The sequence below is a fragment of the Serinus canaria genome, chromosome 3, assembly GCF_022539315.1.
Source record: "Serinus canaria isolate serCan28SL12 chromosome 3, serCan2020, whole genome shotgun sequence".
NCBI classification, from domain to species: Eukaryota; Metazoa; Chordata; class Aves; order Passeriformes; family Fringillidae; genus Serinus; species Serinus canaria.
Window position 1 is genome coordinate 4,249,257 of NC_066316.1, and position 19,828 is coordinate 4,269,084.

At 43.8% G+C, this 19,828-nt stretch overlaps 1 protein-coding gene across 2 annotated transcripts in view; it reads right to left on the reverse strand.

Annotated features, from left to right (window-relative positions):
• Positions 1-19,828, reverse strand: part of EML6 (EMAP like 6) — an 85,004-nt gene that overhangs the window by 7,995 nt on the left and 57,181 nt on the right. Inside the window, exons 18-33 of one of the 2 annotated variants that reach the window (XM_050972716.1) lie at positions 19,511-19,713; positions 18,206-18,317; positions 17,399-17,526; positions 15,999-16,140; positions 14,819-14,971; positions 14,443-14,574; positions 13,504-13,592; positions 12,705-12,881; positions 12,406-12,607; positions 12,072-12,198; positions 5,574-5,588; positions 4,363-4,371; positions 3,244-3,322; positions 2,118-2,247; positions 1,436-1,534; positions 256-276 (exon numbers count right to left, since the gene is read on the reverse strand). In XM_050972716.1, the coding sequence (XP_050828673.1) occupies positions 256-276; positions 1,436-1,534; positions 2,118-2,247; positions 3,244-3,322; positions 4,363-4,371; positions 5,574-5,588; positions 12,072-12,198; positions 12,406-12,607; positions 12,705-12,881; positions 13,504-13,592; positions 14,443-14,574; positions 14,819-14,971; positions 15,999-16,140; positions 17,399-17,526; positions 18,206-18,317; positions 19,511-19,713 (1,818 nt within the window). The remainder of the gene's footprint in view (positions 1-255; positions 277-1,435; positions 1,535-2,117; positions 2,248-3,243; positions 3,323-4,362; positions 4,372-5,573; positions 5,589-12,071; positions 12,199-12,405; positions 12,608-12,704; positions 12,882-13,503; positions 13,593-14,442; positions 14,575-14,818; positions 14,972-15,998; positions 16,141-17,398; positions 17,527-18,205; positions 18,318-19,510; positions 19,714-19,828) is intronic. The other variant, XM_050972717.1, reaches the window with a different exon arrangement.

A 19,828-nucleotide genomic window follows, 5' to 3' on the forward strand; every position in this document is an offset into this window, starting at 1 on the left:
GGATTTGTTTGAAGATTTGCATTACTGGGAAACAAAGAGAAATCAAAATAGCTTGCAAAACACAGCGGGGGGGGAAATCATTGTAGTCCATGAAGTCAGACAAGTTCTAAAAGGACAACATAACATTCATGAAGAGCCTCATGCAAAAGAAATTGCCTGCAGATGTTTCACTTGTATCCATGGTTCACACAGATACAACGAGGCAACATGGAACTCTACAGGACTCTGCTAAATTCACAAACAAATCAGCCTTACCTGGGAATTCTGTCATGTCACCTGCATTGTGAGAGCAATGGCAAATGAGGAAGCACCAAGGGAAAACAATAGGTGAAATAAGTCATGTGATTCGCGCTGAAGTGCCAGCATCAGCACCAGAAGGAAAACAAAATTAAAAACTTGGAAATGGATATGGATTAAATCAACAAAACAAATAAGCAGGAATATTGTTGAACTTTTTTGGGTATATTGGCTTTTATACACAAATATTGCAACAATATTTAGTACTTTTAAGTTTTAAAAATGGTATCTAAAAGAAATGTTACAGGCATGCAGGTTTTAACAATTATTAAATTCAAAAGTGAAGTGAATCCCTAGTTATACAAAGCACCAAATCAAACTCAGAAGCACTGATCTCCTGAGGCCTAGGAAAAGGGCCTTTAGCCTCTTCCATGTCCCAGAAATCAGTGTTTTCTCCAGCTCTGGCACCATGTGCAGGTTTGGGTGCTCCCTCCAACATTCCAGCTGCAGTGACCGTGCTCAGCACATGCAGCAGAGGGTTTGTGTTTGTCACTGTGCTCATCACCACCGTTCCCTGTCCCTGTCCTCAAGTTATGGATTCCAGTCTCCTCCTGAAGTGGGCTGAGGAGACGTTCTGACCCCGTTCTCCTCCATAAAGTTAATTATTTCAGCATTAGGCTGAGGGGCAGCAGATCCTTCTCAGGCCTGGGATAACTCATCCTGCATTCCCCATGCAATGTTTACTCCTGCAGGACCCTCCATGTAAAGAACAAACACACAAAAAACCACATATCAGTGGTTTCTCAGCTGTCCCCTGGTATGTCCCCTAATTTCTGCTGAGATCTCTGTTTCTGGCCTTTTCTGTACAGCTCCTGTATTCCTGCAGAGAAAATGATGCTCATTGTATTCTCACTGCTAAACAGTGCCCTGAACACAGGAAGGAAAGAAGGAACTCTATAAATCAGGTTATTGAGATGATTAGGGAGTTTATCAAAGTTTGCTTTCTGAAATATGATTATACTACAATTAAATCTAAAATCCAATCACTCACAATCAGAGATGGAACTGAAACAGTAAGAAAACCCTGGAGCTTGATTACTCCTTCCAAATGAAACAAAAAGTCAAATTCCCCACAGGAAAGCCCCAAATAAAGCAGTGCCCTGAGAACTGTGAGTGAAGCTTTGCTGGGGGCACGTACCGATCTGGCTGGTGGCCACCACGTTCTTGTACTTGGGGTGCTGGTTCACTGTCAGGCACAGGATGTCATCAGTGTGCTCCAGGTAGAAGCTCTGGCTACCTAATGCCATCCAAACAGGATTTCAGTCACCACAGGACCAAGGAAGAGCCACCACAGACTTTTTGGGCAGCTGCTACAACTCTGCAGGGGGGGAGGGGCCACTAAGGCTGCCCATGGCTGCTCTGCTCCCATTCCAGGCACCATTCCCAAATGCACTATGGACATGACCATCAACACACAGAGGTGGATACAAAAGCAATATTTGGGAAATTATCTCTATACCCAGGGAATCAGCCCACAGCCACCACAACTGCAAGAAACACCAACAGTGCCAAAGCAAAGCCCAGGTTTCCCAGAGAAATCCCAGTGAACCGAGGCAGTGAGTGGGGAAGGGGAGGCAAAGCGCTCCCAAGGGAAGGGGCCCAGAAAGGACAGATGGGGCCATCCTTGTTTCCCAGCCCACAGGCCAGAGGCTGTCCTAGGACTGGAGTCCCCAAAGGCCACCTACAGGGGCTTTGTGTTATTTATCAAGATACAAAATGTGGGAAAGCCATGGGAAGATGAAAAAGTTCAGACTTCCGATCAAAAACATTTTCCTCATAAAACTATTTTATCTCCAAGTATTTTTTTCAAGTGGAATTACCAGTGGAGAGGTTTTGGACAATGCCTGCTGCAGCTGTGTGGAAAATAATGTCAGCACCATCGTTCAGGTAGTGGAGGTTGTTGCGACAGTCAAATCCTCTGTATCCAAACACATGGTCTAAAGCCAGCTCCTGCTCCAGGAAAACAAAAAGAACAAGAGGGAAATGGAAGAAAAAACAGGATTTCAGAGCCTGGACCACTTAAGGACAATTCTAAATTACACAAGTACAAATATCTTGTAGAGGCAATAGAATAACAAAAAAAAAAATTAGTTTTCCCCACTCTGCCCATTTATTGAGGCATAACATTATCAGAGGCTATCAACAACCTTTAATTGGTCAACTAAAGCACTGCACTTCTATTATTTTATTTTTTATTTATTCAGAGGGCTATAAATGCCCTGGTTCTGTAAATTCCCATTCCAAACAGATACAACTCAAAGAACAGGTTGGATTTTATTGCTCTTCTCATCTTCCCAGTTTAATATTTATATAGGGCATCAGATTTTTTAAAGAAGCTATCTGCAGAGTTTTCAAAAATCATTCTCATAAACTACCAAGCTTCCACAGACCAATTTCTGACCTTAAAGTCCTTAGAGGAAGCCAGGGCAAGCTATTAGTAACTCTGTAATTAAGACATTAATCAGAGGTGTAATTGCAGCTTACAATGAGCAGCTGCCAAGGAAATTTCCTCCAGGCACCCAGGATGGTTGATGGATTGTTGTTAGAGCTGCCTTGGAGCCCTGAAGCCCAACTTAATGACTGTCCCAAACCCAATCACAGCTCACTGGGAACAAACCCAATTAGCCATAGACCAAATGCTGCAAATGGTCCACACAGGTCACAAAATATTCCTGGTTCTGCCTATTATGTGGGAATTCAAAGAACTTGTTTGGGGAGAAAGGGAAGTTCCAAAGTCAATGAGCAAGTTCCATCATTCAAAGTCCTACACAGGATTTTTCCTGGGCCAAAGTGTTGGTTCTGGATGTATTTCCCTTGGGATTGAGCAGGGAGCATGGGAATGCACATCCTCTGTGATTGCACCTGCCCTTCCCTGAGAGAAAACAGGGATGGATTTCATCCAGCACATGCTACTCTTAAAGAAATAGAAAAGATATGAATTCTGACCTCAACCAGTTTCTTTTTTTTGTTGACATTGTTCTTTTGTAGTTTCTCAGGCTGAGGAGCAGCTCTGCTCACAGGTGGCCTGAAATGAACGTTTAAAAAAGGAGACAATTGATACATTTGAAAGTTAAACACAGCCTTCAAAACCACAGCATGTGTGAGCAGCAAATGGACAGTTGCCCCTATATGAGCTTTTATCAGAGTTGTACAATAAACTGATTAAAATCCTGCACTTTTTTATAGAAAGTGCAGAAACATTGATGTAGACTTCACGGATGAGTGGCAGAACAAACAACCTTACACCATTCAAAAGACCCCAAACCATAATGACTTAAATCCATAGAAAAATCCTTGAATATGAAATGATGGTAAATTGGTGCTTCCAGAAATGATCTGAAGTAATTTCTGCAGCTGGCAGTTGACCTCTGCCCAGCCTTGCTTCTTCTGAGGAACCCTATCCCAAAACCTTGACATGGCTTCAATAAAATCTTCTCAAAATGATATTAAAGATGAAATGGTTGCATTTAAATGCACAAGACATTCATCCAAGGGAATTTGGGAGATTGAGGCCAGCAAAGCTATTTTATATAATTACAGTTGCTAAAAGTAGATAAAGAGACAAATGCAGAACACAGGCTGAGACAAAATCTGATGTGTGCAAATGGTCTGTAAGGCCAGATAACCCCTGCTGCTGCTGTTGATCCTGCTGGGAAAAGAGGGACAGAGCTAAGGGGAGCACGTGGAAAGCATTCCCAGAGCTTATGATTCCAGAAAAATGTGACCTTGCTATTACATTCCACACGCTGTGAAATTTGTTCCTGTCCTGAGACCGTAACTACCAGTAATTCCCATTTTGCAAAAAATTAATTGGAGAAGAATGCAATCCCTTTTGTGTATAGGGAGCTGCTTTTTCTGGAGCTGGATTTTTCATGGAAGGTATTAAAGGCACGGTGGACAGAGCACAGTGGGGACTGAGCCCTGTGGGAACGAGCAGCAGGACAAGCTGAGCTCTGAGACAGAGCAAGGCTGGAGGTAACCAGTCCAACCCCTGTCTCAAGCACAGCAAGGACCAACAAGCACATGAGCAGCGACCCCGTGACACGAAGAGAGTGAAAGAGTTACCTTGATCCCCTTGTAAGCAGCAAATAAAGCCAAGCAAGAAACTTAATAGAGTTTAGGAGTCACTTGTGAGCACGAGACTCATGCACAAGCACTTTCAGAGCGCAGCAGTCATTCCTGGGGCACAGCACGTGCTATCCAAGCATGCCAGCAAGAACTAAAACAGAAACCAGAGAGTGCACAGACCCGCAAACATCGCACCCGGCATCCCTGGGCAGCCTGGCAGCTAAAGATCCTGCAGGGTGGGGGGGAAAGCTTCCTGCACACTTTGCACCAGAGCAGAACGGGGTTCCATGGCTGGTTTATTTTCAGGAGCCTGACAGGGAGGGAACTGGTAAGAAGTTGAGAGTTTCCTAGGCAGTGCTGAGATTGCACACAATGGATGATTGTTCTCTATCCCAGCTCAGCTGCAATTTAGCCCACAATGGCTGTGAGGAGGCCAAGTCACTGCCAGGACAGCCTGTCCTGCCTTATCCTCAGGGAACAAGTACCTTCATTTCCTCAGAGAGTGCCCACTCAAGTCCCCTGGGGTGACTCTGGGTGGAGCAGGACCTGTCGCTGGCAGGGGAGGGGCAGAGGAAGTTATTAAAAAACTGAATTGTCTTACAAAATAAATTCATCATTTCATTTCAGCCCAGATTTGTGAGGGCCTCTGAACTGGCACTTAGGAAAATAATTGTTTTCTTGCATGCTTTTTTCTGTTTTAGTGTTCTTTCAAACTGGATCACTTCTACATTTCTTTACCTAGGAATATCAAAGTTTATAACAAGAGCAAGCCAAAATACTTCATGAAAGCAAGAGAACACTACCACTGTGACATGCTTGATAGTCACCAGATTGTAAGCATGAGGCTTAATTTGGAGACACACACAGAGATACTTTTATAGATACCTACTCACAGCACACACAAACACAGATGTGTGCATCCATATATACACAGCCATGTATATATACACACACGTGTGCATTCACTGCCTCATCACCATCTTAATACAACAAATGGAAAGCAGCACATTGGAAACATTGGAAGAAGTAATTTCACTTATAACAAGCCTGTGACTACATCTAGTTTGTTTTGACACAGAAGATGACACTGCCAAGACAAGACATTTGCACTGTAGCAAATGACAGCCCTTTGCCCTGCTGGACCTGTACAACCTGCATGGCACATTCCCAGCAATCCAGGCCTCGCTGGGCTCCCCATCAGTACTTACTTGACAATTCCCTGCCTCCAAAGGAAAGCAAGTTAAAACATAACACAAGCATTAATGGTTTCTTTGCAGCAATTTAAAACAAACGTGCTTAGATCGTGTTATGGCACAGAGGAGCTCCAGGAAAGAGAGGACACAGTCAGATATGAGAGGGTTTCAGCTCTTTGGGTACTGTGAACACAGCAGAGAAGGTTTCTGTTACTCATGGCAATCTCGAGGATGATCTCACAGGAGGACACGCAGCTGTCAGTCAGGGATAGAGGTCCAAATCCAAACTGACAAAACCTCAGCACCACCTTCATGCAGAAATGTGAAAAGATGTGAGTGAACATTCCCTCCAGCCACGGGGGGAGAGAAGCTCAAATCAGAGGTGGGGTGAACGGGCAGCACCAGGATGGAGAACAACAGATGGACACAACAAGAGCTGGGCTGGGGGGAAGAGGGAATGGGGTTTTGGAAGAGTGGGGCACCTTGGGGGAAGAAAGATATGTGATCCTAGCAGGGCCAAACTATGAGAGGAAAAAAGCTAGATCTGTTTAGATGGAAATTAAAGGTCAAAGGAAAAGGCAGATCAAAAACTGTTATGATAAATTCTATGGGAGGGGGATATAACCAGCTCCTGTTTCCAGGTCACAGGCCAGAATTGCTGTCTGGTTGGAGATGCTGACTGCAGTGAGAAAAACCTGGGGACAACACAAACATTCTGCTCCAAGGCCAACAGGAACAGCATGGGAACTCCAGAAACAGCTTCATGTGAAAGGGACCAACAAGGTCTGGGGCAGGGACAGATGGACAGGAATGTCCTGCAACCAAGAAGGTGACAGGCTGAGGAAAAGCTTCAGGCCCAAAAGGGAGATGGACATGGATTTACATGGCTCCAAACTGGAGAGGGAACACACTTGGATCTACACAAACAGCAGGACTGCTCCTGAGAAGAGAAACCAAGGTTCAAGGAGAGGAAAGGGTAGTAAGGGTTGAATTGGGCAACAGAACAAAAAATCCAAGGTTTAAAAAATATACTGCTCATTTCAGAAAGAATGCAAAAGCAGCTTTTAACTGCGCCCTTCCACCAGTGACAGGAGGGGACTCCCAAGTGCCCCCAAACTGCTGCAAAACTCCTCGAGCTTTTTTTAATCCCCTCCCAGAGAAGGGATTAAAAGATTTTGTAAATTCTAAACCCCTGGATTTTCCCATCCCAACATACACAGGAGTTTTACATACAACTTTTCCTGCTGTTACTTTTCCTTAACTTTTTGTAGCTATCATAAGACAACAAAAAGAAGAGGATTCAACATGAAAATACCCTACTTTTAAATTCAACAGATCAAAGCAAAGCTCAAACAGAACTAGAGAGAAACATCAGTGGTAAATTGTGTTTTTAAAGGACTGAAAAAGCCTTACATGGTTACAATATTTATAACTTCACATGTATGCTGATACACTCTAAAATCAATAAAAAAAATTCAAAACCTCAAAAAATCTCAAAGTACTGCAGGACATATGGTGGGGCCAGCTGTTGTCACAGCCTGTCAGGGCAGCTGGTCACTGCACTCCCAGGTCATTCCAGCTCAGTGCCCAGTGAAACGAGCACTACAGCAATCAGTAACCAGGGCAACCACTGCAATGAAACCTGAGGGGTTTTTGTTCTGAGCACCTTGGGAAGTTGTTCCCTAAACAGCTCCTGTACCACAGACTGGCCCTGCTGTCCCTCACACACTGAAGGGACAGAGTCTTTTCCATCTGTTTTGTTATTCCCTGAATAAGCTGCAGCAGGTTTTGAAGCTGCATTATGTAAATACAAACACTGAAACAATCACAAATAGCAGATTCTCCCTCTGCATGACAGAACATGAGAAACATGGATTTTCCATCAGCCCTGGAGTACCTCCTGCACAACAGCCCTGAGAAAAGCTGAGTATTTCACATCACCCTCAGTGCAGAGAGCACTCAGGCTCAGAGAGAGAGGTGCTGGCAATGTGTGGCAACGCTGGCATCCCTCAGTTCCACTCCCCCAAGTGTCACACAAACAGAGAAGACCTTTGAGCCAGCTCTGTGCTGACCTGTGGGAACAGTGAGATTGACTCTGAGTTCAGCTGCTTGGCAGGGACTGACAAATACCAGTCACAACGTGTACAAGCCTTGGGGACAACTGGGATGAAACCAGCAGGCTGTCAAATGCATTTAGGGTGCATTAACTTGACATAATGCTGTTGAGAAAATAAAAGTGAATATTCCAAATGATGCTCCTCATTCTCAGAGAAGGGCTTTCGGCTGGAATAAGCCCAAAGTTATTTTCTCCACCCCAAGGATGTATTTTTTCAGACACATATTGAACAGTGCCCACCTACACAAACAGAACACAGATTCACACTCAGAGCTGTTGCAGTGCACCCACAGCCGTGTGTGTGTGTGTGTGTGTGTGTGTAAAGGTGCAGGAACCAAGGCTGTAACCATAAATCAAATCATTCCCTTCATGGTGCAAAGGCTTGTGGGGGCTATCTTATGTAAGTTAGCTCATGTTGTTTTAAAGAAATCAATAATTTAAAGAGTAACATTTGAAGAGAGAAAATTCAACTTTTTTAACTTTTCCCCCTTATCAGGACATATGATTACACAAGGCAAACACCACGACAGAGACCAGTGTCTGAGGTGGGTAATTCATGGAGGGTGAGACAAGCCAGGATGCCGAGAAAATGGAAAACCAGACCAACATGCTAATGCTGCTTCTTGTTTTCTATACATTCCACCTGCTTTGGAGGAGCTCCCATCACCAGGTACATGTGGAGTCATGCAAATTGAGCTAAAGGAGAGCTGCAGATGCAGGGGTGTGTTAGGGGTTAGCAGGAGGCCAAATGCAAACAGGTCTTTGCCTTTGAGATTAGTAACATAAACACAGTCATCAGCAAGCTCCTGTTACTTCTCATGGTATCAATTCTTGGTTTCAATGGTCCCAGTTCAAAAACCAGCCCTTTTGTGAAACAGCACAATTCTGTGGCACACAGCAGAGCTTACAATTGTCCTGGATTGTCTGGGACAGTCCCACCAGTGGCCAGGGGGTCCCGAGGAGCGGGAGCGCCGCGCTGGGAGCTCCTGCCCCGCGAGGCGGCTCCTGCAGCCCCTCTCCAGGGCACCCCGCTCCTGAGCACGGGCACGGCAAGGGGTGCCAGCCACAGGGGCACAAAGGGACACCAGGGCAAGGGTGGGTGGGGAGGAGAGGAGGGAAGACATGGAAAGGGGGAAGGGGAGAAGAGAGAGAAACAACAGTCAATTAATGATCTTAACCAAACGCACCAATACAACTGCAAGACTTTTTAAAACTGTGCCTCAGCTACAGCTCTCCTGTCACTTTGCCATCCTAAAGCTGTAGCTGCTGATGGAGACAGGAAAGGTTAGATCCCCCCAAAAATACCAGGCCATGACTTGATTCAAATCCTGCAAGTAAAATCTACCATGTAACTTGTTATTTCTAAAGAAATGATGTACCTGGAGGTTTTCAGATTCACCACTTTCTATTAGAGAATCACAGAGTCCCCTGCAAGTTTATTCCAGCAAACAGAAGGATTAAACAGATGGATGTGTCTCATAGGTGCCACATAGCACCTTTGGAACGTGTTTGATTTCATAAGCTGGAAACTAACTTCAGCAACAGTTTACCCTCTGAATATGAATATTAAAATAAAAAACCCCAGTGAGCTCCAAGTCATTGCCCCTAAGGAGCAGCTCACAGAAGGAGCCCCAGTTATTCCTACTTCTTGCTTAAACCAGAAACTTGCTTTTTATCTTTTTTCCCCCCTTTTCCTTAATTTAAATTGCTTAATTGTGAGTTTCTTCTCACTACACCTTCAGTATTTTTCCTTTCTCAAAGCCACAATGAAAATACAGCAAGGGGGACACTCCAAGACCCTCTCTAGATGTGGCAGTGAAGTGGGCCAGCAGTTTTCCAGGCCCTGGGATTTACTCATAGTTTCTGTTCTAAGCAGCCTCCCAGCTTGTGCCACAGTTTTCAGCACTGGACAGTGAGTGACAGTAAGTGACCAATGCCAGAATATTCAGTGCACAAAAGCCTTAAAAGTGCACAATCACTGGGGTCTCCAGACAGACACATGGCACAATCACAAAGGGAAAGATCTGGAATGTTTCCCCCAGAAAAACTTCCTCCTCAAAAGCCTACTAGGTTTCCCCACATACCTGCCTGAAAGAGAATGGAACACATCCTCTGGGCTCCCCTCTTCAAACCTGGAGGGGCTGGGAGAGCTACTCCAGTTGTGCCCTTGGCAGAAAATCTAAAGCTTTGGGAGCTGCCTCCAATATTCCTTGCTGCCTCTTCACTCAGCTCTGTGCACAGATTTCAAGGCTCCCCAGCCTCAATGCCTGCTGACTTGGCCTTAGATTTCCCTGAACATTTAGGACTTTCCTCAACACAGACAGTCGAGCACTTACAGACTTTCCATTTCACCTGGATCGACCAACTGTCACTTCAGACCCTTGCAGGTGCAAAGAAAAGTCAGGCCAGGGATTTCAGAAGTTTGCCATGGGCAGACAAACCCTCTTCCAGCTGCTACATTCTCTTGTGGTCTCAGAAAAGATGGAATTTGACACAGCTACAAAGCTTCCCTCACATTACACACATCTTCAGAGAGAAGTCAGCTTTAGCCTGAGGCTCTCACAACTGGGAGTGCCAAGGCTCTGCAGGAATTGTGCCCTCATTGTCCCACTGTGACCAGGAATTGCAGTCTGGCAGTAGCCAACACCTGAATCCTGTCTCACTGCACCCAAACCCCAGCACCTTTCACAGCTTAAGGCCCCATGCAATCACAACAGCCTCACAAAGCAGTTTTGCTGACATTCAGCCATAGAGTTGCCACTTCTGATTATTTCACTATAAATTGTCTCTATTTATATTAATCCCTTGAAGACAGAAGTGAATTATCTTTGCTTAACAAGTGACATATGAAAATTATGAGATTTGTTGTCAGACTGATCAAAACCAGCAAATTCCAAATACCAAAGGTGTGATTGTACTGAAGCATCTGTAATTTAAAAGGAGTTAAGAATGTGTACAAAAGCTTTGACTCTCAAGCAGAAAAGATGGTAAGGACAGTGACAAGGGTTTCTTTTTAACCTAGATTAAAACAAAGTACAAAACTGTTGATAACACAGCACCATCACAGCAGAATAAAACAGCTGGACAGTACAAGTGTTTCTGGTGTAAAACATCTGTACCAATGCCACTTATTATTCCTGTAACAATGTAACAATTAACCCAAAAATAAAATAACCATTTTCATTTTTTAAACTCAATTTGCAAACATTTATGTTTACCAGATGATACGCTATGCCTTTTTGTAGAAAGATGGAGGAACAAATTCTTTATTGGAGGAAAAGAGATATTCTTAAAAGAAATGGAAAAAGAGAAGGCTATGGTCCAACATTTTATTGTAAAAATCACTGATCCTCCTCCTGCATGGGATTGTTAAAACATTGTGATGATAAAAAATGGGTGCAACCTTTTTCTTTTTATTGTTCATACCCCACATTTCACACCCAATTCTTCTGTTTTGCACATTTACTGAGCAAAAATGATTAATTACTTTCTGTTCAACATGTTCAGCACTGCATTCTTGGAGAGCTTTAAAGACAGAAACTCATTTTTTCCAAGGCCTACATGAGATTAGGAAGTATTATTAACTCCATTTTGTCTCTTGCAATAACAGAACTAAGCTGAAAATCCTTCTGTGGGTTAACCCACAGCAGTCCTTGGTGTCAGTGCCCAGAGGGGGCAAGAGCAGGGCAGGCAAACTCCTGATAAAAGAATGATCATTTCTAAGAAAATACTCTATCAAAAGAAACAAAATGGATTCACAGCTGAGTCACCTGCTGGATTCACAGGGAGGGATTTACTGCTCTAGATTTTCAGGGGGAATTATTTACTGGTTACAGATGCTCCTGTTCTGGTCCCATCAGATTCTAGCACCCCCTCTTTTAGGTCTGTGTTTCACTGGACTCACCCTCTGTTCTTAGCTCTTACCTCTTTTCTTTGCTCTCCTCTCCAACACTGCTCCCCTTCCAGCTAGTTTTTTAGACTATTTCAGCCTAAGGCCAGTGTGTGCCATGAGAAATTCCAGCTTCAACAGTGACAACCCAACACAATTACAAGTGACTGAAAATCTTCTAATAAAAGCACCACCCAAAGCCTTAACCACAAAATATTTACAAGCTTACCGCAAGTGCTCTGCTGCAGACACACACTGGTTAGGAGAGAATATAAATGCTCATGTGAACGGCAAAAGAGAACACAACACTCAGAGATGTGTCATATACATGCATTCTCCTCCATCACATTAACATGTTGTACTCTCTGAACACCATTTTAAATGGTATCTGATGAATTCTAAAATTCCTGTCTTATTTCCAAGGATTTATTGGAAGGATAATTTTAGGTGAATGAAAAGAGATGTGCAAAACGGCACACTTGGAAGCAAAAGCCTTTGTTGGACATACCTCTCCTCCACTGAAACCTCCTTCAGCTGCTGATGGGGTTTTGTGCCTTCCATTTCTCGGATGCTTACTGCATAGATCTTAGTGGTGTAGTCAATTGCTTTTTCTCTTGCAACATCACTGTCATAACCTTAGAAAAATAAAACTTAGAATAAAACAAGCTCCCCTTGTTTCATAGTGGGACAGTAGAGAACAAGAAGATCTGCAACAATGAAAGGAAGGAAACAAATCCCACCAAGCTCTCCTTACACTGAAATGTAGCATAGCAAAGCTTCAAGTTAAATGCCTGTTTGAATCTCCGATTGAGGCAAGGAAGACTGAATGAAACCCTCCTTACCTCCATCTTCCTCTGCATCTGTGTCTGATTCTTCACTGTCCACCAGCTTGCTCTCCTGGATGCCCAGGAACTCCCTGGTCCAGATCATGAGGGCGGTGTCGGCGCCGCCGACAGTGAGGAGCACGGAGTCGTTGTGCAGCCACTGCACGTTGGTCACCTGGGCGCTGTGCCCCACGTACTTCTTGAACCTGGCATGCTGGCCCTGCAGCACACAGAATCCCCCACTGGCAACCTGGCACCCAGACACAGCTCCTCCTTTCCTTTCCCTTTCCCATCACTGAAATACACACATTTCTTACCTTCACTGGGTAGGAAAAGAGCTTCACAAAGCCAAAGTCATCTCCCGTGGCCAAGAGGGTTCTGTCCTTTGTGAGACTGGCCGCGTTGACAACGGTGACGTCGCTGTGCATGGGCCAGATCCCCTCACAGGTGGGACCAAGCACACATGTCCAGGTGTCCCACTCAATCTTCTCTATCTGCAAGAAAAGTTCCCCCAAAGAAGGCTGCTCACTTCAAACATACCATATACACGAGAGTTTCATGTGCATCATTTTCTATGTTGTATTTTTATTTTAATACTCTTTAGTTCTTAAGAAACTGCGCTGTTCCAGCTTGTTAATACAAATTGTGTATCTTCATTGAAAGGCTTAAGACTTTCAACATTCCCATTTTTCCAAGGCAGAGCATGATTTGGATACAAATCTCCCTGAAGATTTTCTGAGGTGCTAAACATTGGCAATTTTGTAGTCATGTAAAATCACATGTCACAAATAATCAGCTTCATGAAAAGCCAGGTCCTGCTGCTTGAAGGTGGTTTACAGCCCATGTGCAACTGGTTACAAAAAACCAGGTGGCTTTGAGAAGGGGATTATGGCAAATGGCTGCTAACAAATAAACAAGAATAAATTTAGAGATACGAGCAGAACCTGCAAATTCTGCCATTTACAAATGCTAGGAAAGACACTGTGGAGTTACTAAGTAATTCTAATTCTAATCGTTAAATAAATAAAGCATTATAAAATGAAAAAAATACACCATTTGAAGACAATTCTTTAAATTAATTTTCACAGTAAAAATAATCCAGCCCACAATTCATACCTCAGCAATTCTTATAATATGTCTTTTCCCTCTTGGTGCTTCAAAAAATAGTTGTTCTTTGGCACCAGAATTGACTTGCAATAACTTTCCTGGATACAAAAGGAGAGTTTGTTACGAACCTTAATAATTATTATGACTACTAAGAAAACTTTCTTTTGATTGAGTGAACAGATTTCTGGGGGTAAATTAAGAAATTATCCTCTAGAGACTTATTCATAGCCAAAGTAACACAGATGCTTAAAATCACTCCTGTAAGGGTCCTATACTCTGATTCAATGCAGAAGTAATATTTTAAATACCATCCAATATCCTTAAGAAGTTGCTGCTGCACAGCAAATCAGTTTCTGCTGATAGGGAATATTTTGCTTGAATTTCACCATCACACTAATGGAAGTCAAAAATAAATACATGTGCTATTGATTTTCCTAATGATTTTACAAGGCAGCTTTGCCAAAAGTGGAACCTTTGCCAGCTCCCATCCCTCCTGCACTGCCCCACTGGCAGAGCCAGCTCCACTCTGAGCTATCCTGGGATGGGGAGTTTGCTGTGCCCACAGAGATGCTGTAGTTGCTGCCACAGGTTCACACCACGTTTTGGGGCTGGCCAAGAGCAGGACAGAGCTCAGGCACACAGGGGGTCCCACACAGATCACATCTGCTCTGGGAAGGCTCACTGGTATGAGCTCATTACGGATCCTGCTGGACTTAATTAGCAGGGACCTAATCCCTGCAAGGCTCTAGCTTCTTGCAGGGATTGCCATGCAGAGCTCAGCAAGGAAAGGAAATTGGATACCAACAAATGTAATTGCACTGGATCCACACAGTGCTCCATGGGGAAAGCATTTGCATCAGTGGTCGATCCCAATAACTGGAGGGGAACAGTTTCCTGATATTCTATTTCATGGGCATTTCCAGTCTGTACCTCTGGCCAACACTTTACCTCTGGAGTCCCAGTCGATGTGGGTGATGTAGCTGGAGGCACCTTTGCAAATGCCAACCCTCTTGCTGGTAAGGACGTTGTAAATATCCACAAAGTTATCGTGGGAAGCCACGGCCAGGTACTTCCCTGATTCTGCAAGGAGGAGACACCGAGGTTATTGAAGGGTTAATCTCCTAACTGATACTGGTGTGGTTTTCACCACTGCAGTGACTTCACCAGGCAGGGGTGGGCCTGTTCTAGTGCAGCCACATGGAATTGGGAAGTATTTAATGCATGGAGCACACACAAAGCCAACCTTCCTTTGGAACATTCAGCCTTGCCTAGACAAGAGAAACAAACTGCAACACTCCTCTTCCACCTTATCACCTGGTTGTACCTCGTGAAAACTTTATATCCGAGATCATCTCCTTCCTGTGGTGGAAAGAGACCATGTCCTCCACAGTGTCGGCGTTCACCACCAGGAAGCTGCCGTCGTTCAGCCCGACCGCCAGGGCTTTCCCGTCCGGAGAAAAGGCACAGCAGCGCCCGCCTGAGGAAGCACATGGAAACGAGCCTGTCATAAAAGTTGGGTCTGAGAAAACCAGCAGTGAACTGCAATGAGAGGTTCCTACATCAAGTATGTAGTTTTAAAACAGATTTGTTATCTCTTGAAAAAGATATGTTACAGAGGGCTATGATGGATGCTTTGTTACAGGGTGGACAACGATGGTTTAATCCCTTTTGAAACAGGTTTATGTGCAAATACCACCTTCCAGCCACATTCTAAACACACCAATGACAGAAATAAAACAAAAAACCCCACCCAAAACACATACAGAAAGGAAATCCAAATGGAAAATTCAAAGATTCATTAAGGGCAGTGTACCTCTGCTCAGCATTATTCCTGATGTCCTCTCCTACAGCTACCCTCATCTATCCCCAAGTTCACACCTCCAAAACATTTAACTCTGTTTTTCCCCAGCCAGTTAAGGGTTCCTGTGCTCCAGATCTGTCACTCAAAATGAACAATTTAAAATTTCCTGAGGGATATCAATGAATTCATAAAATAAGAGTGATTTTGAGAAGGCAGCACTTCAATATAGCTCATCTAATTTTATACAGAGGAGAGGACAGGAAAAGTGTTAATTTTAGAGAAGGTGGTTTAACAGGTAAAGCTCGTATTGACAGCAAAAGATGACTGTGCTCAACAGGCAGGTAATTGTACTTTTGTCTTTATAAGGAAATTCTTTTATGTCAGGAATTTCTTTTGTATCAGGCCTTAGTATTCCTAGGGAGGAAAGTGATTCTGAGGTCAACTCATTCCCCTTGAAACTGGGGGAAAAGAGACTGAAGTTCATTTTATTATTATTCATTACAATAGATTACAGTCCTTTTACCTCCTTCCCTTTGCACTGACTCGACACATGCCAAAGACAATTTATTTCCTGTGCTCCCAACTGCTTAACGACCACGTCCTTTGCCTACCCAATTAATGCCCATGCTGTGCCCCAAAGGCAGAGAGGGAGCTGCTCCAGGAGCAGGGGATCCATGGCTGCCCCAGGCCAAGGCAGAGTTACCTTTTTTCAGCTTCCTCACTGCCAGCATGCGGTGCTGTGCCGACAGCTCCCAGATGCGCAGCGTTTTGTCGTCGCTCACCGTGGCGCACACGGGCAGGAGAGGATGAGCTGCCAGGCCCCACACTTCTCCTTCCATGTGGCCCTGCAGGAAAGCATTCCACACAAGAGGAAATAACTCCTGTGGAGCTGTGTAATAGGTTCTAACCTTGCCCTGCCTCACTTTGCAAGTCCCAGGCAGTAAAGCTGTGGTTGGTTCTCTGGGGCTGGACTGAAGGCACTTGAGACAGGAGTTCATGTTTGGATTCAGGTGTTTACTATTTCTTATCAGTAAAACAGTCTCACTGCTGTGAGTTTGGCACCTTTTCATTAGAAGGCACAAAATGGCCAACAATCTCTTGTTCCAAGGTCTGTTAAGACTAAACTATCCAATGAAGAGCTGACACTGGATTATTTTCCCTTTTAACCCAATAACTGATCCCACAGAGCTGCAATGGGGACTTCTCTGCCTGATTACAGAGTGCCACCCAAGCCCATGAAGAAGGAGGAAGAAGAAGCATGAAGAAGAAACCCAGGATGACACCCTGTGCCCTCCATCTTGCTTCCATCCACAACATACTAAAAATCCCAAAACCCAAATTTCTCACCAAGTGATACACCCACACTGCTCTCTGTAATCTATTTCACACTTTTGTGGATTCCAGTCTATCTTGAAGTCTAGGAAAGTTTCTCCATGAGTGAGGGTCAGTCAGTGCTCCCCTGGGGGTCAGGGCATCCAAGAGCAGACAGAAATATTCCCTGTGTTTCCACATAAAGCCTTCACCATCTCCTCTCTCCAAAGCTTTCCACATTCCAAAAGACCTGAATGTCTGCTCTGTCCCCCCAGCAAATGTCAAAAACACTCTTCCATACTCCCCTCCACTATTCCTGCTCTTCCAATATTCTCCTTTCCAAACTTGAGATTAATAGGGAACAGTTACACTCCAAACAGGACTTTATCCTGAAATCCTAATATTGGCTAATCCTCAAAGTTTATGTCCTTTTTTAGATCCTTGTTTGCCCAAAATACACATAATACTTTGTTTTAATCTTGCCTCAGATTCTCACTTTTCCAAGCTGTTAATCACTCTTCCTGCTTTTTTCCAGCTTTCCTTCAGCTTGCATACAGTTTGCTGGCACTGCATATCAAGGTTAGATAATTTCTTACTGCTCTCAATCTGCATTAGGGAATGAGTTCAATGTTTTATAAAACACAACCTCACACATCTTGGGTAGTAAGGCAGGCAAGGCAAATTTGAAGGATTACTACACGTGATCAAAATTTACCAAAAAAAGAATACCAAAGAACCAGCATTTTTATAAAAATATAGGAAATAGCTTGCTATGGGAGATCCATACAGTACCTGAACAAGCAGAGTCATAGGCCCACTTTTATCAATTTCAAGTATTTCTCCATTTTTAGTTCCTACCAGGATGTGCCCATGTCCCAGGCTGATGGCTCGGATGGAGGGGTTGTCTTCTAAGAGCAAACCTGAAGAATGCCAGATTTTAAAAAATTGTTTTAAATTTCGTATCTCTTGCAGTTTATATATAATTCAAATCTGTTCAAAATCATGAACATGAAGTAAAACTGCCTGATCAAACTGCCAGATAATCCATGGATTCCTTACTAATACAGGGAGGGGAGTTTGTCTGTTCTGTGGCAATGCAATGACTGATATTTCACTGCTTGAACAGTGACAGGGACTGAGGGGCTCAGGAGCTCCAGCACCTCAGACCAATGCTGTGATTACAGATGAATATCCCTTCCCAGACTTCCACACTGAAGCCTGGGGAATTTAACAGGTCTTTCCACACCACAGGGCCCCTGCTCTCACCACAGGGAATGTGGCCAGCCAAAGAAACTGGATTGGCTTTGGAACTGCCAAACTCAAGGCTGGGGACTTTCTTCCTTAAAATCATTTCCCCAGTGAAAACAAAGCTCAATGTCATGAAATAGAGGAGAGACTAGCAGAACAAACTATAAATGACAAGGAATACAAGAAATACATTTATATGGCTCAAACCAGAACATTCCAGCACAGAGTAAGCAGCGTGTTGCTGTTCCCTTTGGCTTCTGGTAAGATCTGACACCCAGTCCCTACCCCTTCACTACGATTTACCACCCTCCCTGCCCACAGTCCTTACTGAAACACACTGAAAGCCAATACCTTTAGAACTAGCAGAGAGTGCAGCTCTTTTAATAGCATATGTCTTCAGACATCTCTCAAACATATCATCCCAAAGGGCCACAATTCCATCTTTTCCACCCGTCACAAAGCCCTGCACAGTCACAGGAGGAGAGCACACACAAATGTCAGCACTCGTGGGAGAGATTCAAAAGGACATGTCCAAAGGCACAATAAAGCCTCCCCTACTTTTTATTCATGTGTCAAACTAAAAATACTGGAGTCTGTACCTATGAGGGAAAAATTCAAGTGGACAAGATTTGGAGTTGCTTTTCTAGGGTTATAAAGATTTACAACCATATGGAGCACACATTGCTGTAAACAGGAATGCTGGACCAGGACATTTGCCTGTATGTGGGAACAAGCAATGGGAAAATGTGTTTTACTCTTAGAAGAGGCAGTAGCTGGCAGTAACAGCTCCTAAAGTTATTCCAAATTCAATTGACTTACCAGATGCTTCAGCCCAAGTTCTAATAATGCATCAGGGACCAATTCTCTCATTAATTCCCTGGGTAGATTATCTGGGCCAAGTGAATGCAAAACAGCATAAATAACTAACCAACAAAAATCTAAGTGAAGAGGATGTTCAGTGCCAAGATCAAACAGAAAAATTGATAGGAAAGCTGGGAACAATCAATTAGGGCCAGAAAGGATTGAGCCACAGGGATCTTAATTGACCTTGATATAAAAAAATGTTAATAGCTAACATTCTTCTCATCCTTTACTTCTACAGTTGAAACCATAATCTCAAAAGGGATAGTCCATTATCAACATTAGCTTCAAATTGCCAGGGGCAAAACTTTGTCCTAAGCTCATTTGTGTGATGCAAATATTTTGCCATAATTTCTTTTATAGATGTATTGATGCAACTGAAATAAAATTCTTTTGTTATCTGGAATACTTAACTCAAAACACAAAACCTTGGGATATCTAAAGTCTTGACTACGACATGACAACAATATTATTAAAAGATCACGTATCATATTTTGGAAACTGTTAATGCACAAATATTTTTGGGATCAGGTTGAAGAGGCAATGAATGTTACCCATTACTCTCCCGTGGTTTACACAAACATGAAAACCACACTCCTGAGCAGAGTGAGAAATAAATTCTGAATTTCTAGAGGTCAGAATGCTGCTGGTCAGGTACCAGCACATGGAACAGGGTGCTTACAAATCCAGGTCTACCAAATAACAGAACTCACTCCTACTGGCTTTGTTTAATCCCAAACACCTCTAAAATCCATTTGTACAACAAAACTCAAGGTGAAGGAAGGTGACAGATACCTTGTCCAGCGCATGCATGGCAAACACAGGTCCATCATGGGCCTTGACTGTCCTCAGCAGCAGGGTCTCCTTCCAGATGTAGATATCCCCAGTGGCAGCCCCAGAGAACACCAGCTCCTCCACGCGCCCGTACGAGACGCTCATCATGGTCTCCAGCTTCCCCACGCTCCCAAACGTGCCCCGCTTGGAGGTGAAGCCTCCACCTGCAACAGCAGCACAGGCCTTGTTCTGCTTGGGCTCACAGCCACAGGGCTGGAAAGGACAAATGTTTGACCCCAAGATCTCCTGTGGCTGCCTGACAATGGAAATGCAGAAGGC